We start from the raw sequence: 24,686 nt of genomic DNA on the forward strand, positions 1-24,686 counted from the left end.
ACTCCAAAAGATTCATGATGGAAACTGCTATCCATACCCAGAGAAAGAAATATGGAGTCTGAATGCAGATGGAAGCATACTATTTGCTCTTCTTTTCCTTTATTGTTTTGTTTTATTGCTTCATTCTTGTGGTTCCTCCCATTAGATTTAATTATTTTTTACATCATGACTAATGGGAAAATATGCTTAACATGAATGTGTATGTAGAGCCTATATTAGATTGCATGCTGTCGTGGGGGGGGGGAAGAAGTAGGAGGGGGAGAAAATTTAAAACTCAAAATCTTATAGATGTGAATGTTGAAAATTAAAAATAAATTAAAAAAATAAAAATAGGCATAATAATAGCACTTGCCTCCCCGAGTTACATGAGAATCAAAGGTAACAATAATGGTAAAGTGCTTAGCACAGTACCCAGCAGATGGTAAGCACCGTATGAATGTTAGCTATTATTCAAAGACTTAATAACTCTGGCCAATGCAATGTCCAACCAGGATAGCAGAAGAGTGATGATGAAGATGCTACCCATCTCCTAACAAAAGGAATGGGCTCTGTATGTGGAATGGGACACATATTTCTGAACATGGCCAATGTGGGCATTTGGTTTGCTTGACTCTGGGTATTTGTAACAAGGGTTTTGTTATTCTCTTCCCCCTTTCCCATCCCCACCCCCTTTGGAAATAGGAAGGACAGAAAACAAACACTTGTCAACTAAATAAAACAAAGGAGAATAAATCCCATTTTCTAGGGCAGTGCTGCATTCACCTGCACCTTCCTCTCAATGAATGCACAAGGCCTGGAATGCCAAGGTGCTGTAGGGGACGAACTTCTGGGGGGTAAAGGGTGTTGACCCGTCCATTTTGGGTTTCTGCTCCTCCCTCCTCTACAGGCTCCAGGCACACAGCAAGCGCTTAATAAATGCTTTATCTAATCTACGAAGAGGGGAACGAGTTCTGGAATAGACGGGTCCGAAGCCCCGTTTCTTTCTAATCTCAGATCTGCACCTGTGGCCTAGGGTAATCACCTCTTCAGTTTCCTCATCTGTAAAGGGGGTGTTGGATCACACAGGCTCTAAGTTTCCATAAATTCCACAAGGGCAGGGCTGCAGCGACGAGCGGAACGCGCAAGACAGAACGCGCATGCACCTTCGATCACTAGGCGACGGCGACCTGCGCAGCCGCATCTCTGCGTCGACCCCAACCGCTGGACTTCCGGTCTGTCCCTGGGAAGACCTTCCGGGTCATACCCGAGAAGCCGGTAGAAAGCGTTTCGTAGAGGCGGAAGGGATTTTGGAGGTCGTCTCGTCCAGCGCCTTTCGGGTTTTTTTTTTTTAAACTGATGGGGAAACTGAAGCTTAGAGAGGGTAAGTGACTTTCCCCAAGGCCACACAGTTAGTAAATGTATGAGGCGGACTTGGAACCTTGGCCATCCTGACCCTCCTAGTCCGGCGCTTCTCCAGGACCCTCCGAGCTGGGGAGGACGCGAAGGTGAGAGCCGGCTGTGGGCTGGGGACGGGGAGCCGTGGCTGCATTCGAGCAATAAAAGACAAATGTGTGTGTGTGTGTGTGTGTGTGTGTGTGTGTGAGAGAGACATTCACACATAGAAACACAGCCGGAGGATAGTGTGTGTGTGTGTGCGCGCGCGCGCGTGTGTGCGCTTGTGTGTGTGACATACACACATAGAAACACAGCTGGAGAATAGTGCGTGTGTGTGTGCATGTTTGTGTGTGTGACATACACGCATAGAAACACAAGCGGAGGATAGTGTGTGTGTGTGTGGTGACATACACACATAGAAACACAGCCAGAGGATAGTGCTTGTGTGTGTGCGCATGTATGTGTGTGTGACATACACACATAGAAACACAGCTGGAGGATAGCCAGCACAAGCCCATGTAAATGCTGGGAGGTACCAAATGTAGTTATTTTTTTCTTCCAGGCATTTGGAATTTTTGGTTGTTGGGGTTTTGGTTTTTCTTTTTCTTCCTTTTCTTTTTTGCCCTTTCTTTCTCGTTGTTTATCTCCCTCTTCCCCTTCTCTCTCTCTCCTTTTCTCTTTTTCCTTTTTTTCTGTTTTACTTTGCTTCTTTTTCTTATTTCTTTTTACCTTTTTCTCTTCCTTTCTCTGTTCCTTTCTCTTTCATTTTGTTTCTTTCATTCTCCTCTTTTTGTGTTTTATTCTCTCTCTCTTGTTTCTCTCAACCCTTTTATCTCTCTCTCTCCATTTCTCCCTCTTTCTGTCTTTCTCTTTGTTGCTCCGTTCCTCTCTCCCTTTCTCTTTCTCTCTTTTCTTTCTCTTTTTCTTCTTTCTTCCTACCCCCATTATTCCCTTCCTGCTTTCCTATTTTTGCCCCTACTTTTTTTTATCCCAACTGCCAAGACCTCCATGGCACTAACTTTTTGTCGTTTGACTATGTTTTCATAGTGCCGAGAACTAGGATGGAGAGACCCCAGAAGACTTGTTTGAGAAGAACATGGGAGACTCTAGTCCCTTTCCCAAGGGTCCTTGCTGAGGAAAGCACCATTGCAACTAACTCTAGCCGCTCCCCTGAGAAGACTCTGCCTCCTCACATTAAGGGTCCGTTTTACCCAGAGTCAGGATGGGACCGCCTCAAGGAGCTCTTTGTCAGAGAGTAAATATAATGATTTAATACGTAACAGTTTATAATAATAATTTTTCATTGGAGAAGTTGCAGAAGGGGCAGCCAGGTCGTGCAGTGAATACAGCACCGGCCCTGCAGTCAAGCAGACCTGAGCTCAAATGCGACCCGGACACCTGACACTTAACTATCTGTGTGACCCTGGGCAAGTCACTTAACCTCTATTGCTCCTCTCCCCCCCCTCCAAAAAAAAGGGGGAAAAAAAGCTGCAGAATAGGCTTTAGCCTCCGTACAGTCTATCATGGGCCTTAAATAGAACTTTGAGATTCTAATCTGTTTCTCACTCCCACCTACCTCTTACTAAACTTTTCCCGCTTGGTTGCTGGTTTTTATTTTTCATATTTGCCCCCTGTGATTTCATTATAAGATATACAGACCTTGCAGGTCAGTAATTGTTTGACAAGCCTATCCAAGTTTCCAAGTAACATCCAGGTACAGTTGATAGCTTTGTTAAGAATAAAAGACTTCGAATCACAATTCCTTTAATATTTACCTGACATCCTGTGACCCAAGAAACTAGAAAAGTTTCACAGAATCATATGCTATAGGAACTGGAAGAGATCCTAAAGATAATCTAGTTCAACCCCCACGTTATCATGATAAAAAAGAAACCCAAAAAAGTTAAATCATCTGCAAAGGTTCCCTCAGGTGATAAACAGGAGAACAGGGATTTATTGTTCTTATCTCTAATTTTTGTCAGCATGATGGTGGATCATCTGTAACTTATAAAAACGTAGAATTTTGAAGCTGGGAGAATCATGAAAAGCAATAATTATTTTATCTAAAAGAGTGAGGAGGCCTAGGAAAATTATGTCATGTTAATTAGCAGCCCAGCCAAACTTCAAATAAATGTCTTAATTCTTAATAGTAGTAGTAGTAGTTAACAGTGGCAAGAATGCTGGATTTGGAATCAAAAGATCTAAATTCATATCTTAACTCTGGTTTATATGGAGACTTTGGCTCTTGGGATGAGGATGAAGAGTATCACTTTGTGAATAAAGAGTCCTCAACGAAGGAGGAATGTGAGGAGATTAGGAATAGTAGAGGAGACCTTCCAGCATAGGTTGGGTGAACACTTGGGGATATTGTGGAGCACAAGGTAGGGACCAGTTGGTGTCTGAGGTAATTTCCAGCTCAGATTCTACTAGTCTTTGATTGCCCATGTGAATTTAGGCACATCACTTCTTTTTTTTTTAAATTTATTTAATATTTTATTTTTTCCCCAGTTACATGTAAAAACAATTTTTAACTTTTAAAACTTTGAGTTCCAAATTCTCTCCCTTCCTCTCTCCTAACCCCGCTCATTGAGAAGGCAAGCAATTCGATATAGATTATACATGTGTAGTCATGCAAAACATACTTCCATATTAATCATGTTGTGAAAGAAAACATAGACCAAAAAAAAAACCCCTCAAGAAAAATGAAGTTAAAAAAGTATGCGTCAATCTGTATTCAGACACCATCAGTTCTTTGTTTGGGGATGGATAGCATTTTTCATCACAAATCCTTCACAAATCCTTCTTAGTATTGCTGAGAATAGCTAAGTTATTCGTAGCTGAACATATTACAATTTTGCTGTTACTTTGTACACAGTGTATTTCACTTTGTATCAGGTCATGTAAGCCTTTCCAGGTTTTTCTGAGAGCATTCTGCTCAGGATTTCTTACAATACAATAGTATTCCACATAGCACAATTTGTTCAACCATTCCCCAATTGATGGGTATCCTCCCAATTTCCAACTCCCTGCCACCAGAAAAGAGCTGCTATAAATATTTTTGGCTATATAGGTCTTTTTACCTTTTTTAAAAAAAAATCTCTTTGGGTACAGACATAGTTGTGGCACTGCTAGGTCAAAGGGTGTGCACAGTTTTATAACCCTTTGGGCATAGTTCCAAATTGCTCCAAAGAATGGTTGAATTAGTTCACAACTCTACCAACAGTGCATTAATGTCTCATTTTTCTCACACTGCCTCCAACATTTGTCATTCTCCTTTTCTGGCCTATTAGCCAATGTAATAGATATGAGAAAATATCTCAGAATTGTTTTAATTTGCGTTCCTCCAGTCAATAGCCATTTAGAGTTCCTTCTCATATGACTGTGGATAACTTTGATTATTTCATCTGAAAACTGTTCATAGTGTCTCTTGATCATTTATCAATTGGGGAATGGCTCCTATTTTTAACAAATTTAACTCAATTCTCTATATATTTGAGAAATGAGGCCTTTATCAGAGAAACTTGCTTCAAAAATGTTTTCATAGTTATGATTGCTAAATGCATTTCCTTCATTTCTCTATGTATTTGAGAAATGAGGCCTTTATCAGAGAAACTTGCTTCAAAAGTTTTTTCATAGTTATGATTGCTAAATGTATTTCCTTCCATGCTATTTCCCCCACCCCCATTTATTCTATTCTTTCTCCTTTCACCCTATCCCTCCTCAAAAGTGTTTTGCTTCTGACTACTACCTCCCCCAATCTGCTCTGCCTTCTATCACCCTTCCTCCCCTTTCTCTTATTTACTTCCCTTCCTACTTTCCTGTAGGGTAAGATAGATTTCTATACCCAATTGAGTGTGTATGTTTGAGCCAATTCTGATGAGAGTAAGGTTCACTCACTCCCTCTCCCACCTCCCCCATCTTCCCCTCCACTGTAAAAGCTTTTTCTTGCCTTTTTATGTGAGATAATATACCCTATTCTTCCCCTCCCTTTCCTCTTTTCCCAGTGCATTCCTCTTTCTCCTTAATTTTATTTTTTTAGATATCATCCCTTCATATTCAGCTCACACCTGTGCCATCTGTCTATATGTATTCCTAACTGCCCTAACAATGAGAAAGTTTTTGTGAGTTACAAGTATCATCCCATGTAGGAAAGTAAACATTTATCCTTATTACTAGGACCACTAGTGCTGCTCCTCACCCTGGGACTGCCACCCAGGGTTACAACCTGGATCTGAGTATGGACAAAGCACCAGAGTCCTGTCCCCAGTGCCAGCAAAGAGAACCCTGTAATCTTCTGATCTGTTGTCCAACCCCTTTACTGTCTGTGGACTGAGGGCTACAGAAGCAGCCACTCTTACTGCTGATTCAGTGACTTTCAAAGCCTTCTCCTGGTTTGCTGGGGCCTGGTCTGCTCCAGTGCTGAACTGTGGTCCACTCTCACTCAGGTGTGACAGATCTTTCCTGCTGACTTTCTAAGTTGTCTTTGGCTGAAAAATTATTTCACCCTGTCCTTTTGTGAGTTCTGCTGCTTCAGGAATTGTTTTATGGCATTACTCAAAGATGTTTGGAGGGGTTTTAGGGAAAGCTCAGGCAAGTTGCTGCCTTTTCTTTGCCATCTTGGCTCCACCTACTGGGCACATCACTTCTTAAATTTGTGTCTTAAGTTTCTCATTTGTAAAATGAGATTGGACTAGATGACATCAAAGATCCTTACTATCTCTAAATCCTAAGATTTTTGGTATGCTGAGGAATTAAAACTTCTTCATTGCAAATGCAAGTACTCTATACATTTACACTGAAACCTCATTAATTCAGATTTCAGAAATTTGTAATTACTTCTCTAGGTCTCAGTTTCCTCAATTTAAAAATTGAGGGGATTGGATTAGATGACTTCTGGTACCTCTCCTAGTTCTAAATCTATGATCCTTTGAGCATAGACCAGGCTGGAATTTGTATTTTCATTAATCCTGAGGAAAGGCTCTTCTAAACAAATAGAAGGTGGAGAGAGGGTATTTGGTGTGCTTAAGAGAATAACTTTGTTCAAAGTAAGTACATTAATTGTCTACAGATGTAATAAGTGGATCTTGCTAATTACAGACAAACCTATTATGATATTAGTCAGCCCTGTCAGGATATACTTTGCTTCAGCTTACTTTGTTCACTTAAAAGTAAAATCTTCTTTGAAAAAAAAAATCTAATTCAGATTTCTTTTCCCCTACCAGTTAGTCTGGATTAGTGTCATTTTACTGTATATGTTTTCTATATTTGATAAAAGTTAGACAAAAATATCCAGGTTTCTTTTTATACCCCTGGATTTTAGTGAACATTCTGGAAACTCAATTGTATTGGGCAATTACTCGTTTAAAGTTGAAATTCAAATAAGGGAAATAATGAATTCTCTAACACAAATTCTTTATAATTTTGTTCTGGAGACTGGTATTTTAGTGATAATATTAAAGAGGATGATCATCAAGAGCTGAATTCTAGACTTAAGGACATTTAAATACATTTTAATATGTTCTGTGAGAGTCACAATTAATAGAAATACAAGGCTGTTTGCATTTAGAGAGTGTTAGGGGAGTTGATTAGTAATTTCCAAGAGTTAAACCCAAGGAACTTTGTCTTTCATTATTGTTTCAGTGAACGCCTGCCAGTCCCAGAGGAAATTGATTATATTTACAGATCAGCAGCTTCAGGCGCAATCATTGGTTGGATATATGGTGGCATACCCGCTTTTTATCATGCCAAACAACGTTATATTTCTCAGAGCCATGCAGAGATTTATTACAACCGGTTTGATGCTGTGGTATGTATGTGTGAATGAGTGATGTATAATAGGATTTGGTTGCTAACCAATTTTGAGAATTGTTTTACCAAATGGTTTCCTGTCTGGGTGATGTGATTAGAAATGTCTAATCCAGTTAAATATTGAACTGCTGTGTGGGAGGGAAGTTGAGCTAACAAGGTCAGGAAGAGGAAAATCCATTTTACCTGCTAAGTAAACACCAGGAAGTACACATGGACATAGGTGTAAATATTTGAGCTGAGTTGGTTCAAGTGAGGCTAGTCACCTCTCTTTCTCTCCAGGCACCTCATTCATTCTCAGTCCTGCTTTTGCTTATACTGTGTCCTCTGCTCATGATTCCTTTCTGAGTCTCTTTCATCTATCTAAATCCTACCAATCTTTCAATCTCCAAGAGTCTTACTCCTCCATGAAACCTTCCCTGAGTATTCCAGACCACATTAATCTCTAATTTTTCTGATTTATCATAAGACTTTAGGTTCTGTCATGCAAAATAACACTTAATACTTTACTGTTTTCCTATGTATATGTCATTTCCCCCAACTAGAATTTCTTGAGGGCAGGAAACATGTCTTATATTTTTGTATTTCACACATAGATGCTCAGTAAATACTTATGATTGGCATCAGTATTTCCAAGTTTTCCATGTACTACCTGATGGAATGGTCAGTTCCATCAGTAGTCCATAAATAACAGGCCCATAATTAGTTCATCTCGTGTGTGTTAGATGGCAAGTATATTTAACAACTCTGTATGAGACATTGCTAATTAAAAAATGTGCTGTCCCCCCATAATCATGTGTAACATAGTCATGTTTTTAGAATTAGTAGCAGAGAAAAACCATTTCCCTTGGTTAAGGTAATGATTCTATAGACCCTCTTTTTAGTATATTTTACATATGTGTCACATAGGAGTACCTCCTAGTCTGTGGCTCACTCTTCTACCATAGTTCTGAGTATAAGGAAAATATATTAGAGAGCTAATCAAACCTTCCTTCCATTTCAGCAATCTGCCCACAGAGCTGCCATTCGAGGATTCATCCGATATGGCTGGCGGTGGAGTTGGAGAACAGCCATCTTTGTGACTCTGTTTAAGTAAGCTCTCTTTGAATAGTGGTGAGAACGTGTTATCTCAGAACACTTTCAGTAATGCAGTTTTTAAAAAAAGTTTTATTGCTTTATTAGTGAACTGACATAGGGACCGTATCTGACAGTATATGCTACTTTCCAAATCCATAGCTACTGTCTCTTCAAAGGAAAAAAGCATCCATCCCTGTTTCTCTGAGACAGATTTTTTTCTTGTATTTCTTCAGGATCTAACGGCTTTTTAGTGTTGTTTATGTTATTGTGGTCATTGTGTATCTTTTTGGTTTTGCTTTCTTCATTTTATACCAGTCTTTCTGCATTTCTCTGAGTTCCTCATTTTTATTTTTTATGACACAGTAATATCACATCAGATTCATATTCCACAATTTGTCCAGCTATTCTTCAGTTGCCAGCATCCATTTTTTAGTTATTTGCTATCACGAATAGTGCTACTATGAATATTTTGTTATAAGACCTTTCTTTCTTTCTTTCTGACATTTACCTCCTTGTATCCAATAGTGGAGTCAAAAGGTATAAACAGTGTAATGACTTTTTCATTATGATTCCCAGTTTTCCAGAATGATTGGACCAGTTCATCAGCTTTGTATTATTGGGATTAATATATTTTTATGACTGTTTAAAAACAACAACAACATAAAAAAAGCTTATAGTGCTTATTTCTCAGTAAAGTGTGTTTGTCTATGTAGGGTGTGTTGTGCTCAGCACCAGATGCATGTGGATTTGTTACTAATGTGGTTTAAAGATTCTTAATATAAAGGGGGCAAACAATCTGTATGTAACTTAATTTCTTCATTTTCAACCTCTAAGCTCCTTATGGAGAGACTTGACAAATAAACTGAAGGGCAGTCAATAGTAATAGTTTTATTTTTCAGAGTCCATATTATAGGGCTTGGGGTACATAGAGACCCTGAAACACAATAGAAAAGTGACAAAGAGCCTGGAGTAGGGTTAATGAATGAAAATGATAGCCTATTCCTTTCCTTAAAAATATTACCAAGAAGTAATTGGGTTGAGGAATTTTATGGTCATGATGTTGGGAGAGTACTGTCAGTATGCTCAAAAGCATATTTTTTTCTTGCTTTTTTTCCTCCACCTCTCTAGCACAGTGAGCACTGGTCTGAATGTATACCGAAATAAAAATGCCATAAGCCATTTCGTTGTTGCAGGAGGTAAGACTTTTTTTTTTTTACATTTCTCATTGTATGCAAATGGTTTAATGATTATTGAAAGGCAGTTGAAGTTAGGCCTTCTGGATCAGTTCATCTCTTAATTTGGCATATTATTTTGGAATTCTGCCTCAGAACTTCTATAAAATAAAAGGAGTTTATGAAACTTGCTGTATATAAGATGCTTTAATGGAAAAAATGTTAATGTTTCAGTCTAAAATTACCAGGTTTGTTAGAGTAGAATTAATTAAAATGAGATCAGTAGAGAACAGTTATTACCTATCATATTATAGCATGTAGTAATAGCTTTGCTAGACAACATGTGGCATTAAATCATCGTCTGTTAGATTGATTTACCTGTATTGCAGTGGTGGTGATAGTGCCTATCAGAAGTTTGGGATTAATGCAGATACCTTTAAACTGGATACTGTCTGTAGGAAGACAAATACTTAAGAAGAGTTTGAAAAATTTCTCTATAAAGTATTAAAATTTCTCTGGTTTGTCTAATAATGAGAGAGATAGCTCTCATTTTCTGGGAAGGTAATACGTATCCCTGAAGGGCATTTGTAAGCATTTTTATTCAGTCAGCAAACATTTACTAAGTATCTTCTGTGTTCCAGGCTCTGAACCAAGGATTGTATAAGAAGCTAAATTGCAAAAGATAGAGAGCTTGCCCTCAAGGCACTTATGATTTAATATGGGAAATAATACATTTGTCCTTATGGTTATTTTTGTAAATGAGCTAAGTACCATCAAATGGGGGTAGAGAAAGAGCTATAGGAATTTAGAGAAGGGGTGAGAGAATATTCAGTAGGTTTCTTGGAAGAGGTGGGCATGTTTGAACTGGGCCTAGGAGAATGGGTAGGGTATTAACAAGATAAGGGGAGAAGGGCATTTCAAACAAAGAGCAAAGGGCCCAGAAAGGAAAGAGAAGACATCTGCAGGGAGCTTATAGTCTCATTAGGTAGACAACATGCATTTGTGAAGTAATTAAATTGAATGTATGAAGAAGCATTTATAAACACGAGGTGTCATACACTGTGCCAAGTTCTCAGGATACAAAAATTACAAAAAAAATCTTTTTAGGAGATAATCCCTGCCTTCAAATAGCTTGCAGTTTAGTTTCAGATAGCAACATGTACATCTGTAGAAATACACAAGATAGTTTTGGGAGGAGGGGGATGCAGTAGTATAGTAGCTGGGGGATATTAGGAAAGGCTTCATGTAGAAGGTAGCACTTGAGCTGAGTTTGAAGGAGAACAGGGCGTCTAAATGGTGGAGGTGAGTAAGGGATGCATTCTGGGCATGGGGGATAGCCACTGTGAAGATGGAGATGGAGTGATGTTTATGAGTTACAGTAAGAAAGCCATTTTAGCTAGACTAGAATGCAAAGTTCTTTGCCTGCGAAAAAAGGCACAAACACCATCCCTGGCCTCAAGGAATTCATGTTCAAATGGTGGAGACAACATGCAAAAAATTGTACATATAAGATGTATACAGTATAAATGGAAGGTAATCCCAGAGGAAAGGCCCTAACAGTGGGAGTGTAGGAAAGGCCTCCTGCAGAAGGTGGGATTTAAAGGAAGCCAGGAAAGCCAGGAGGCAGAGGGGAGGAGGGAGAGCATCTGAGGCATGAGGGAGATCCAGTGAAAAAGCGCAGTCTGGAGATAGGAGTGTCGGATGTGAAGAACAAGAAGGCCAGTGTTGCTTCATTATAGAGTGCGTGAAGGGAGTATAGTATAGACTTGAAAGAGAGGAAGGGGCCAGGTTACAAAGGGCTTTAAAAGCTGAACAGAGGATTTTGTATTTGATCCTGGAGGTAATAATTGGGAGGCCCTGGAGTTTCTTAAAGGTTGGTATGTGACATGGTCAGGTTCATACCTTAGAAAATCACTTTGGCATCTAAGTGGAGGATGGATTGGAGTGTGGAGAGAGTTGAGGCAAGACCTATGAGAAGGCTATTGCAGGAGTCCAGGGAAGAGGTGATGAGGGCCTGTACCAGGGTGGCAGCTGTGGGAGTGGAGAGAAGGGTGTATCTACAGGAGACGTTGTGAAAGGAGAACCAGCAAGACTTGGCAGCCGATTGGACATGTGTATTGAATGCAAGAGAAGAATTGAGGATGACCTGGAAGGATAATGTTGCCCTCAGCAATAATAGGGAAGTTTGGGAAAGGGACAAGAGTTTGGGGAGAAATATAATGAATTCTCTTTTGGATATATAGGGCTTGAGATGCCTATGGCACCTCCAGTTAAAGATACCTAAAAGGCAGTTGGTGATGTGAGACATAACCGCAGGAGAGAAATTAGGGCTGGGTATACAGACCTGGGAATTATTTGCAGGGAGATGAGAATTGAACCCATTGGAGCTGATGAAATCACCAAGCAAGATAGTATAGAGTGAAAAGAGAAGTGGGCCCAGGACAGAGATTTGAGAGACACTGTAGGGAGTGTGACTTAGATGAAGATATAGCAGAGGAGCCTGAGAAAGAACAGTCATACAGGTAGGAGGAAAACCAGGAAAAAGCAGTGACATAATAACCTCAAGAGAGTGATCAATAGGGTTTCTTCTTTGTATATGGAAATGTTCATATGAACTGCTGTTTGTCAAGTTCAGCCAGTGTCTCCTGTGCTTCCTCCTGTTCCCTTTTGTGTATTTCCCAAATCCCTGTCAAGCTATTTATTTTTAACATTCTTTTGAAAAGAATTCTGGGTTCCAAGTTCTCTCTCTTCTGTGCCTTTCCCACCTATTGAGAAGGCAAGCAATATATTAAAATGTGAAGTCATGCAAAATGTATTTCTGTATTAGCCATGTTTCAAAAAAAAGCAAAAAACAAAAAAGTGAAAAAAGGCAGCTTAAATCTGCACTCAGAGTTCATTGTATTGATTAGAGTAGCTACGTTTTTCACAGTTGGTCATCATTACAGTGTTGCTGTTACTGTGCACAATGATCTCCTGGTTCTGCTCACTTCACTTTGAATCAGTTCATATAAGTCTTCCCAGGTTTTTCTGAAGCCATCCCCCTCGTCATTTCTTGTAGCACAATAGTATTCCATCAGAAGGGCTTGTTCAGCTCTTCCCTAATTGATAGACCTCCATTCAGTTTCCCTTTTTTTTTTTTTTGCCACTACAAAAAGAGCTCCTATAAATGTTTTTGTACAGTTTTGTACAATCCCTTTTCTTTGATCTCTTTGGGATACAGACCTAGCAGTGGTATTGCTGGGTCAAAGGGTATACACAGTTTTATAGCCCTTTGGGTATAGTTCCAAATTATTCTCCAGAATGGTCAGGCCCCTTCTGTATATTTTAAAAAATGCTTCAAAGGCCCCCTTTACTTTATCTTTCTTTTTTTAGACACTATTATCATTCACTTCTCCATGCTTCTCCCCAAATCTTCCCAAAATCAAAACAAAACAAAATAAAAAACTCTTTTGTGACAAATAAGCATAGTCATATAAAACCATCCACGTTAGTTGTCTTTGCCCTCTCTGTTTTCTAAAATGTCATTTCTACATCCTTTATTAACACATTCAGAATGTGGGCTTAGCACATCATCTTTGTTTCTTGATAACCTCAGTGACCTTTTGACAAGCATTTTGCAAACATTAAAGAGGTATGCCAGTATGAGTTATTGAGGGGCAGGTGGACATAATGGAAACAGTGCTGAACTTGGATGCAGGATACCTTGGTTTAAATCCTCCCTCAGACGGGTCATGGACAAGTCATTTATGATTTGAGAGCCTTAGTTTCCTTATTTATAAAATAGAGATAATGCAGTATCAGGGTTGTTATGAGGTAAGAACTTTGTAAACCTTATATTGCAATTTATGTAGTGAGTTATTATTTACTTCTGAACAATTTTTTTCCAACATAGTTTTTGCCATCCTCTCTTGTGGGTTATGAGTGAGTGTTATGTGTCTGAGGCAGAATTTGAACTCAGGTCCTCCCAACTCCAGGTGCACTATCCACTGCACCACCTAGCTGTCCCTCTTCAAATTCTTTGTAGAATTTTGCTATCTCCTTATCCTTTGCAACAGATAATGGCAAATGAGTTGAAGTAATCTTCATGGGGGTATTTGCAAATGCTTACATGTTCTGCAATATATAATGACCAATGAAATTGTTTCTTGTTGCTTTTGGATATATGATAAAGCCAACTCTGTGAACACCTTTATTTACCTCACCAAGGGAAACTTGGCAGCCATCCTTCTATTTAGCTGCATTTTCCTTTTGTCTTCTGGTTTCATTTATAGTGAGAATCTCAAGATTGAATTGAATGTTCTTCAGATGATGCCCTGTGGCTACAAGTCATAAAATGCCACAGTCTCTGAAGAATAAGTTTCAAGGGTCATCCAAAAGTCAATGGAGGGCATGAATAGCCTGCAGCATATTACTAATGAAGAGTTGTGTGGAAGAAGCAGCATAAAGGATATCTTCAGAGAGATGTAAGACTGGAAAAGGAGATAGACCAATCCTGTATTGAGAGTGGAGGATAACTGATCATCTGCATACTCCTCTGGCATTCTGGGAATTTCAGGAGATCTAGAGGAATGCCCCTGGTGCTTTGGATAGTCCCATGGAGAGAGTTTACATGAGTACCTGGACAAAAGTCACATATTTATTTTTATTTAGCATTTATTTTATTTTTTTATTTAAGCATTTACTAAGCTTCTCCTAAGACATTAGTGATACAAAGACCTTAGTGAAAGTCTCTGCCCTCAAGGAACTTACGTTCTAATGAGAGAGACCACACACATATATGTAGGTATATGCAAAACACATACATGTAGAGCAGATACAGGGTAACCTTGGAAAGGAAGGTACTGTTTGAGGGGGGGAGATGAGGAGGGGAATGTGACCAGGAGAGGCCTGCAGAAGATCTTTGAAGTAAACTAGAAGTAGAACTGAGGAGGGTGTGCATTCTAGGGGCTGGGGGAACAGCCAGTACAAAAAGTGGGGAAATGGAATATGAGAGTGTTGTGAGTGAGCAGCAGCAAGAAGGACTGTTTGACTGGATTGTGGAGTACAGGAAAGGGATGAGGCTAGATAGGTGGGATGAGGCCAAGTTGTTAAGACCTTTAAATGCCACACAGAGGAGTCTATATTTGATCTTAGAGGGAGATATTAGAATTTATGAGTAGGGGGTGACATGGACAAGCCTACACTTTAGGAAAGTCACTTTGGTAGCTGAGTAGAGGATGAATTGAAGTGAGGAGAGTCTTGAGGCAACATAGGCCATTTAGGAGGCTGTTGAAATAGTCCATATGAGAGGTGATGAGAGCCTGAAGTGGGATGGTGGGTGGGTAATGGTCTGCATCTTTGGAGGTATTACCAATACAAATGAGATCACAGACGCTTCTGTCTCATTTTGGGTAGTACCTAGCACACTAGTTTTGGAGGCAGCAGAGGATAGGGGATAGAATGCTGGACACAGGAAGATCTGAGTTCAACTGCTTTCTGACGCTGGAGGTGGTATCTGGCCTTTGTCCTCTAATTCCAGGACTTAATGGCTTTTCTGCTCCTACTATTCTTGTATGATTTTCTGAAATTTTCAAAAAAGGTTTCAGGATCTTTGTTTCATCATGTTTTTGTGGGTGGCCAATGATTTTTAGATTGTCTCGCCAAGTTCCTTGTTTAGGATCAATTACTTTGGATTTTCTTTCCAAATTCCTCTTTATGAGCTCAGTTTCCTTATATTGTTTACAAAAAATTCTTTCTTATTATGAACTTGATCATCAACAAATGTGAACATTTCAGTATATAAAGAGGGATAAAAAGAAGATAGGATAGCATGTGAAACTGAACTTTTGAGATGCTTCTAAAAATTTTGTTTTAAGAGCAGCATGGCATAATGGATAGTTTGCTTACTCTGTAGCCATGAAGACCTGGGTTCAGTTCTTGCCTCCATTATATATTGGTTCTGTGACACTGGGGCAAGTAACCTAACTTCTCAGTGGCCTGGGCAACTTGCTAAGACTATAAATTACAGAAAAGGTGCCAACCTGCATTAGCAGAGGGAATTTCTTCATCTGGGAGTTCCCCATACCAGTGAAATCACAAGTCTAATCCCTAGCCTTGTCATACTAATTTTAACATGGTAGAAATCAAATTAACCTGTTTGTAATTTGTTTTTTTTTTCTTTTTTTCTTTTGTGTATTTTTAAAATGTTTTCTTGGTGCTCCTTTTTTAAATCTTTCATTATTTATTAAATTACCCACCATTCTCCCAATATAAGCCCTTCCTTGTAACAAATAAGTAGTCATGCACAACAAATCACCACATTGATCATTTCTGTTCTGTACCTCTGTTCCATCAGCTCTCTGTGAAGAGGCAGTTCCCTCCTTGTATCTTCCTTTCATTTTTTTATTCAACTTCTTAACCACTCTGGGTATTATGTGGTAATTCCATTTTCACTTCTAGGGGTCAGTTGTTGTTATTGCAGGGTTATTTCCTTCTGGAGACTTCTCTCTAATTCCCTTTACCAATAGTTATTTTTCATGGTAGAAGGAGTGCCTTTCTGTGTTTTCATTCTGTCCCAGTCTGCCTTCCCTTGTGACAAGAGAACAGTTAAGTACAATTATATACATAGTAACCATGTCTAACAGTGCGTGCAACCTTTAGCATCTCCATCTCTAAGGGAAGAAGGGACAGGCACGCCTTCATCTCTTCTCAAGTGTCAAATTGGGAATGACAGTTATTCAGTATTCAGCTTTGTTTTAGGTTTCTTTTTGTTTACATTTATTGTTATCATATATTGTTTTTCTAGATCTGCTTGCCTCATCCTGCATTATACTTCATACATGTCTTCATGTGCTTCTCTGAATTCATAGTCATCATTTCTTATGTTGTAATAATATTCAATTCCCTTACTACCCCAGTTTGTTGAGCCATTCCATAATTAATAGTTAGATTGCTTTTTCTAGAAATTCAGTGATGATGGGAGTACAAGATATTGAGAAGAGACTATGAATGAGGAAAAGTTTGTGTTTGTTTTTTAGTGATAGGAGAGACCTGAGCATATCTGAAGGCAGAAGAAAAAGAGCCAGTATTGAAGCTAAAAGAGAATGAGGATAATTGATGGGTTAGACTAGGTGTTCTCTAAATTCCTTGGCAGTTTTCAGTTTCTGTGTAATTCTGCAGTGGGACACTTTTGGAGGGGATGAAAGGTGGTTGGACCAAGACCAAGATGGGTAGGTTAGCCTTGGCAGAGAGGACCACCTCATTCCATGAGACCATAAAAGGAAAGGAGAGAATGGGTCAAGACACTGAGGGGAGGTTTGGTGGTTTTTTTTTTGTTTGTTTGTTTTGTTTTGTTTTTTGGTGTGGAGGAGAGCTAAATGAGGTCAGTCATCTGAGAAAAGGACTGGGGAGGAGTAGAGTTAGGAGAAGGGAATGGTTTGGAGTAACTGCTGGGAGACTTATCAAGAGGTAAAAAAAAAAAAAAGAAGAAGGGTTGTTCCACAAAGACCTGATTAAAGTTAACTCAGAATCATTTTATTTATCCTTGAATTTCCTTCAATGCTTGGCATAGTGCCTTCTACATAGGAGGCAACCAATACATGTTTGAATGAATAAAATGTTATAAATAGTTAGGTTGCCGGACAAACCCACAAAAGCCTTGTTCACCCATAATGTAGTTACGTTCGTGGTAAAAAACAAAAAATTAGAAAACAATACTAGTTAATAAGGAAAGCAAACAAAATTAAATAAATATATCTTAAAGCTTATCTTATCATGTTGGTAGTAGTGGAAAAATTCTAGACTTTAAGTTAGAAGACTTAGGAGGAAAAGTCTGGACTGGGGACATAGGATCATAAATTTAGAGGTTTACAGGGACCTTAAAGGTCATCTACCTCAAACACTTCCTTTTTTTTTGGTTTGTTTGTTTGTTTGTTTGTTTTTTTGATGAAGCAATTGGGGTTAAGTGACTTGCCCAGAGTCACTTTTTTTTTAAATAGGTAAAGAAACAGGCAGAGAGATTAAGTGACTCGCCCAAGATTATGCAGGCATTTAGTGGCAGAGATATTTGAACTCAGATTCTGTTGATGCCTAATTCAGCTTTCAGTCATACTACAATGCTTCTCAAAGTGGCTGGGTTCTAGTTCCAGCTAGGTCTTTGCCCCAGACCTGCCACTAACTAGCTCTGTAACCTTGGTCATATCACTTAACTTCTCTAACCCTTATGTCCTCATCTCTAAAGTGAGAGGGTTTGAGTAGATGCTGTCTAGTTCTAACATCTAAAATTTTTTGGAATCAGCAGTTTGGGCTATAGAAAAGTGAGGATGCAATTAGAAATTTCTGGGGTTACTCAACAGGGAACATCAGTGAACTTTCAAGGATTCTTTTGGATGCCAACACTGTTCTTCAAAACTTATGTTGTCTTTTCCTTGATAGAGACATTTCATAAGCAAGACTCTTACACTTATCAGTCTTAGAGTAACTTCATTTGGAGGCAGGGGATGCAAAAATGAAATGAAAAGAATGGGAAGGAGGGAGAAAGTGTTTTTCTCCCCTGAGTTGTTTGGCTAAGAGTCAGAGAAAGAAAAAAGGAAGCAAAAAGAATATTAAAGAGTATGTAGGTGTGAGGAGATTGCCAATGGTAGAGTTAGCTGAGCTGTAAGTCAGAAATGGAGGAAAAAGGAAAAATAAAATCTTTGTGTTTTAATAACCCTTTGAAGTAGTAGGGCAGGTATTATTGTCTTCATTTTAAACTCAATAATGTTTATTGACTTGCCCATGTTCACACATCTAGTAAATGGTGAAGTTGGTACTCAGTCAAATAAAGTTTTTTTTTAAGATGGGAAAGCTGCTGCATCTTTGGAGACGGAAGAGGGAAAACCAATGGATAGCAAGAGGTTGAAGATGCTAGAGAAGGAAGAATAGGAGCAAGGTCATACAGGAAATAGGAAGGGATGGTACTTGGAGAATGAGTGAAACAGTTTTAGATATGATGTAAGAAAAAAAAGAGCCCTTTGAATAGGCAAGAAAGCATGAAAAGATCAATATAGAGATAATAGAGATATTGGAACTATATAGCTCATGATGGAATATTGACCAAAAAACCAAACAGAATTTCTTGGTGTGCCCAATTTGTGCCCAATGTGCCCAATTAAAATGTGCCCATTTTAGCAGAAGAAAAACCATATGAAAGAAAAAAGTATGAGAGGCCTGAGACCTTTAATTCCAGTGTTTAATTTAAAATCTGCCTTTCTTTTCTGTTTTTTAATAGCTGCTACAGGAAGTCTTTTCAGAATACACTTGGGTTTGAGTAGTCTGGTGGCTGGTGGTATAATTGGAGCCATTCTGGGGTATGTTTTACATGGTTTGTGTCCAAATTAGCATATTTTCACTTAATGCCTTATGATATATTCCACAGGTTAAAAATTTAATCCTTAGAGTACTTGAAGATCATAATTCTTAGAGTGACAGGGTCCTTCTATCACTTTTGAAATATTGTTTGTGTAAACATACAATGATAGTTCAGTACTAATTCAATCCCTTTTTTCTACCTCCACCTTTTTTTCTTGACAGACTTCAGTAGAGGTGATTCCTAGTTAAATACCATTTACTATTTGAAACAAATAGAAACAAAGTTTGAACTAAATGGTTTGTAGTTAAGCATAGGAAAATAAATTTAAGTTAGTTTTTTATTTTATATTTGAAGTATGATATAGGGAAAAATATATTTAAATGTGACAGAAGCTGTTTTTAATAAAGATTGCTTAATAATTGTCAAAGGTGAAAGTTAACTTCTGTCAAATTAAAAAAAAATACTTCCCTATTCAGGCAACCTTTGGTCAGATTTTCTTACCAATCCAACTGTTGTCTGCTAGATAAAATAAAACTACAGAGATGTAAACAAATGCCAGTCTGAATTGGAGTATCATAGAGCTATTTTATGATCATAATCTGCTTTCAGTGTAGTCAAATGGAAAGAGTGCTAGATTTGGAATCAGAGCAGGATTTAAATCTCAGTTTGTGCACTTACTGCCAGTGTGATCTTTGGCCAAGTCACCTAACCTTTCTGTGTCTCAATTTTCTCATCTTTAAAATGAGAAGGTGGAATGAGATAACCTGTAAAGCCCCTTTCAGATCTAAATCTATGATCCTTTCAAAGAGCTAATATTTTATTATTTAAAGTGATGGGTCTTATGAAAGCCACAAATTAAAATTGCTATTAACATCATACTGTGATTATGCACTGACATAATACAATTTTGAGTGATAGAGATAAGGTGTCCCAATAATCTTAATGCAATTTTAAGCTTTAGTAATTAAAACTTCACTAAGACTTTTGGGACATCCTATATTTAAGAATACTTTGAAGACCCATGTAATGCTTATCACATGCATTATATCCTTGGGTATTTATAGATTCATAAAATCATAGTGTTTAGAATTGTATAGGACATTAGAGTCATCTCTTCCAGCCTCTGAAACGGTACCACCAAAAAACCCTTTCTGTAGCATCCTTGACAGGTGGTTATCCAGCTTCTTTTGAATACTTTTGTTAATGCAAATTTGTTGGTTGCTTACTGTGTACAAAAAACACTTGTAGGCACTGAGGAAATAGGAAAGGAAAATAAAGCACAGCTCCTTCTCTGCAGAAGCTCCTGGTTTATTTGAGACAACCAGGCATACTCACAGAACTAGTCCACGCAAGGCAGTGTCTAATGAAGTGCTTAGTGTGGCTCAGCCTACAAGGAGGCGGTTCTACTCATGTATCTTTAAGGGCTAGTCCAGCTCTCCTTTAATGGGTCCGTTAATACCATCAACCTAAGGCTGTTAATAGGTTTTTCTCAAGAAATACGTATTTTCATAATTCTGGTTTATTTTTCTCCTGTGAAAATGAATCATAGAGCCTGCTTCTAGGTGTGATATCTTTTACCTGTCAGGCAATCTCCCCGACTTTCTCTTTGTTATTGCCACTACATAGAGAGCTGTTTCATTAGTTTTCCTTTATTTGATTGTGATCTCAACTGTCACAAGTACCAATAGAGGCTTTTTGTAGTGGAAGAACAGCACTATGGAGTTGTAGGCATTCCCACTGAGATCATTATTTAGCTAATTGTTGACGTAGGCTCCTGGTTAATATTTTTTGTGTTATAAAATTGCATTTATTCCCTCTACCTGCTCCCCTCCCCCCAAAAAAAACCCAACCAACCAATTCACAGAACAAATGAAACAAAGTAATAATAAACCCTTATTAAACCCTAAATGACTAAGCAAAACATCATGAAAAAGTGGTTGTTGAATGTTTGTCCATGTGCCCGTTTAGCTTTCCTGAGCAATTTCTCTTTGTCTTCTTCACCTCAGTGCTCCTTTTGGAATTACACTCATGGCCATACAGAAGTTTCAAGGGGAGACTGTTTGGGACAGAAAACAGAAGGATCGAAAAGAACTGTATGAGTCAAAGTTGAATGAGTGGTAAGGAAGGAAGGTGCCCAGCCTCAGCTCTCAGGCTTCATTGGGCTTCTTGCCAGTCAGTGTCAGATAGTCATTGTTGTTGCATTCAGAGACGCTTTTTAATTTTACCATCTGACTCTAAAATATATTGAGTAAAAAAAAGTTTTAAAATGTAAATGACAAAAAATTAAAATACATTTATTATGTTTATTTCTGTTATGAAAAACAGTATAATATAATGGATAGAGAGCTGGCCTTGAAATCAGGAAGACCTTGGTTCAAATGCCACCTTTTGACATACACTGACAGTGTATGTCTGGGCAGGTCCCCTAACTTCCCATGGCCCCAGGTAAGACTCAGTGGCAGGGGAGGTGCCAACCTGCATGGTGAAAGGAAGTTTCTCACCAAGAGTTCCCTGCCCCCATAAAAAATCACAGAACTGGTTAAAAATAAATGAGTAAATGTACATAATGCAAATAGAAAGTAGATGGAAAGAATGATAGGGTTGTAATTTTTCTCTCTAATATGATGAGGCTCTTTATGAGTGTGAAACTTTGTTGTTAGGAGAAGCAAAGACAGGCTTGATGTATTTGACTGCATGGTTTTTTTTTTCCTTTTCCTCTTTATATAAGAAGTAACTTTAAAGGAAAAGAGACAAGGAGTGAACTTTACTTAGATTTGGAGAGCTGATGCCCATCCTCCTACTTATCACTTCGCTGTTGACATTCTAGAGTTTACATTTCTCCAGATGCTGAGAATCTCCTTCACTGACATTTTGGGAAACTCAGAGAGAATTTAGAAGATGTGTTATGAAGAGAAATATTTTTTCCAGTTCTTTTGAAAGCCCAGTAAAAGAGTTTATTTTATTGAACCCTCTTGCAATAAAGATGAAAGCTCAGGAAAAGCCATAAGGCTTGAAGAATGCAGCTAGCTATTTTATTTTATCCTATTGTGTGTCAAAAGGAATCTTGGAATGACAAAGAATTTAGAAGGTAGATGTGGTTTCTGCCAAATGGGATAGGAATAGAGAACTGGAATTTTACTATGTGGTCCTCTGGCACTGTAGCCATAATGAGAAGCTATTTCAAGAAGTGAATTTTGAGAAAGAGTTTGTAAAAGAGGAAAAACTGTGCTGTAAGTAGATCCGGTGTAGGGAATTGTGGAAAATGCTCCGAGTTTGGCTTGGAATCCTGATTCTAATACCTTGAGTAAATCACTTAGACTTCTCTGAATTAGTTTTCCCACTTGTAAAATGAGGCTAATAACACTTTTACTACTTACTTCATAGGATTATTATAAGGAAAATGCTTTGAAAACCTTGAATTTATAAATATAAGTTGATAACATCACAGACCTATAAAGGCACCAAAAAGATAAAATAGGTATTCTCTGACTTTTTTTTTTTTACTTTAATTAGGATCATTAAAAATCATTTGTTGAAAACCTTAGAAAGGAGGATGGGCAGGATAAGATGCACGTGACTAGTGGAGGAATTTGTAGAGGGCAGTAATTTGAATCAGCAGTAAAGTACCGCAGCAGAGGGTCTTGAGCAAACTCTAAAGGCAAATTGTAGAAAGGCCAGTTGGGAGGAGGATGAAATGATTAAAAAAAAATGCAAAATTTGTACTTCTTACTGAGCTAATTGAAGAGAAGGAAAATAACAGAAAAACCAATCAGAGATGTTAAGGAAACGGTGTTAGGAACATTCAGTGAATGAAGTCTGGGTACAAGAAAAAGAGTTAAGGGCCTTTCAGGTTGGTTGTTTGCGTGTTTTTTAAACTATATTGAGGAAAAGAAGATGAACTAAGAAGGGATAGAGATCGCTTAGTTGGGTTTTCGCTTAGTTGGGATTACAAGTATAGGTGATTGAGAGCAGAACTACTCAATTCTTATTTCTGTTTTCTCTGCTAAGAATAGTAACCCAAGAATGGCCAGAACAAAAATGATTATAGGGAGTTGAAAACCAAGAAATCATTGACCTGCTATTGAGGGGTTCATATTAAGCTGTTTGGCAGAGGACCAGTGAGCAGCAGTGCCCTAGGTCAAGCAAATAGCAGTGCTTGCCCATTAGACGAAGTTCAAACCACCATTCATCATGTCATTATATAAGAACCAGAAGCCAGGCACTTTTTTTTTTAAATGATGTAAAGAAATAGAGTTGTATCTGATCTGTCTCTTTTCTTTTGTTGCAGGAAGGCTAGGCTACTTGTTACTGATGCTGTCACTGAAGAATTTCAAAGTAACATAGGGAAAAATCAATCAGAAAGAGATGCAGAGAGAATTGAAGAGCTGTTAAATCTTCCTAGAAACCCTTCTTCAACAACAGATAGTAAAGATGGGGACTAGTTTTATTTGTGATATAGGAGATGTTTAATGAGATTTTTTTTTTTATTTAAAGGGAGCTGGATGAACTCCTGGCCATGTCCCTAAAGTTTTAATCGTGAGTGTCATCTTTGTGTTGGACTGTTGCATAAAGTAAACACTGACTCTTGAAGTGTCTGTTAATGACTGGTGCTGGGCAGACTCCCCGAGAGTTGGGCGCCTGTATCTGTTTTTTTCCTCTAAATCTAAGAATGAATTTATTTACTTAGTCTTTATTCTTCCCAAATGCAAGAAAATGTTCCCCCAAAGACTTCCTTGGTAGTAGAGTTTTATGTCTTTGTTCATGTAATACCATTCTTCTAAAAGGGAAGGGTGGGAAAAAGGCACCCCAAGAAGGAAATGGAACACACGCAGGAAGTCATTGTGTCATCGATCACCTCAAAATGAGTACAGATCTGAATAGGTGTTTTTTTTTTTTAATTAAAAAATGGGTTCACTCAAATATATGCTTGACTGATGTGTTTTATGTAACTAATTTAAGATACAAAGTTACATATGATATTTTAAAGATCCAAATATGAATTGTAAAACCATTTTAACAAGAGCTACTACTAGTAACATCAGTAACATAAGATACATTTAATAAACATTAAACCGGTTATGCACCAAGCACTGTGCTAGGTGCTAGGATATGAAGGTAAAAATGAGATAATTCTTGTACCCAAGGACCTTACTGTGAAGAGACAACATGTGCACAAGTGTATGTAGTACAATGAAAATTGAAGGGTGGAGAGGAATTAGGAGAGACCTCACGGGCTGCACCTGAGCTGAGCCTTGAAGGAAGGAGTCTGAAAGATGGAGAAGAAAAGAGACCAGCCACAGTGATGGTTTGTGTGATTACATAAGAGAAATAGACTTTTGGCTGGAATACAGAGTTCATGTGGGAGAGTAGTATGAAATAAGGCTGGAAAGGAGGTGAGTGCCAGATTGTGGAGGGTCTTAAATAAGAAAGCATTTATTAAGTGCTTAATATGTTCCAAGAACTGTGCCAAACTCTGGGGATACAAATACAAAAGTAGAATCTCTGACTCAAAAAGCTTACTAATTCTAATAGGAGGAGACAGTACTTACAGGGGATTGGTGGCCAGTGAGAGGTGTTTTTGTTTGGGAAGTAACAGAGATGATGAGTAGAATTACGGGACAGTTAATTGCCATGCCCTTTCTAGAAGCAGTGGTGATTTGAAGAGAGTTCCCAGAGCAAAAGGTGCAAAGCAGGGAGTGAGGAGGGATGTACCTGCACAGTAACTGATAAGAAAAATATCTAGGAGGTAAGATCAATCAAATATTTATTAAGCACCTACTGTGTGCCTGGTATTGTACCACGGATACAGAGACAAAAATGAAAGTCCCCTCAAAGAGCTTACATTTTATCAGAGGAGAGATTATATGTGAGTATATACCGAAGAAATATATGTAGAATAAATAAAAGATGAATACGAAGTAAGTAAATAC

The 24,686-nt window shown here is 38.3% G+C and overlaps 1 protein-coding gene across 1 annotated transcript; it reads left to right on the forward strand.

Moving 5' to 3' along the window:
• Positions 1 to 1,302: 1,302 nt before the first annotated feature.
• Positions 1,303 to 23,482, forward strand: TIMMDC1 (translocase of inner mitochondrial membrane domain containing 1). Its single transcript, XM_027867286.1, has 8 exons — positions 1,303 to 1,484; positions 2,422 to 2,629; positions 7,015 to 7,180; positions 8,183 to 8,271; positions 9,385 to 9,452; positions 18,676 to 18,754; positions 20,763 to 20,873; positions 23,045 to 23,482. Exons 1-8 carry the CDS (start codon positions 1,400 to 1,402, stop codon positions 23,196 to 23,198), a joined length of 960 nt encoding a protein of 319 aa, XP_027723087.1. The 5' UTR covers positions 1,303 to 1,399; the 3' UTR covers positions 23,199 to 23,482.
• The last annotated feature ends 1,204 nt before the right edge of the window (positions 23,483 to 24,686 follow it).

The sequence above is a fragment of the Vombatus ursinus genome, unplaced genomic scaffold (assembly GCF_900497805.2).
Source record: "Vombatus ursinus unplaced genomic scaffold, bare-nosed wombat genome assembly UNPS02001419.1, whole genome shotgun sequence".
NCBI lineage: Eukaryota > Metazoa > Chordata > Mammalia > Diprotodontia > Vombatidae > Vombatus > Vombatus ursinus.

Bases quoted from the DNA above. Each gene is read 5' to 3' on its own strand.
- TIMMDC1 (XM_027867286.1), top strand. From the start codon at position 1,400: ATGAGGCGGACTTGGAACCTTGGCCATCCTGACCCTCCTAGTCCGGCG. The intron at 18,755-20,762 runs GTATGTTTTACA...TCTTCACCTCAG, and splicing joins ATAATTGGAGCCATTCTGGG to TGCTCCTTTTGGAATTACAC. The intron at 20,874-23,044 runs GTAAGGAAGGAA...CTTTTGTTGCAG, and splicing joins GAGTCAAAGTTGAATGAGTG to GAAGGCTAGGCTACTTGTTA.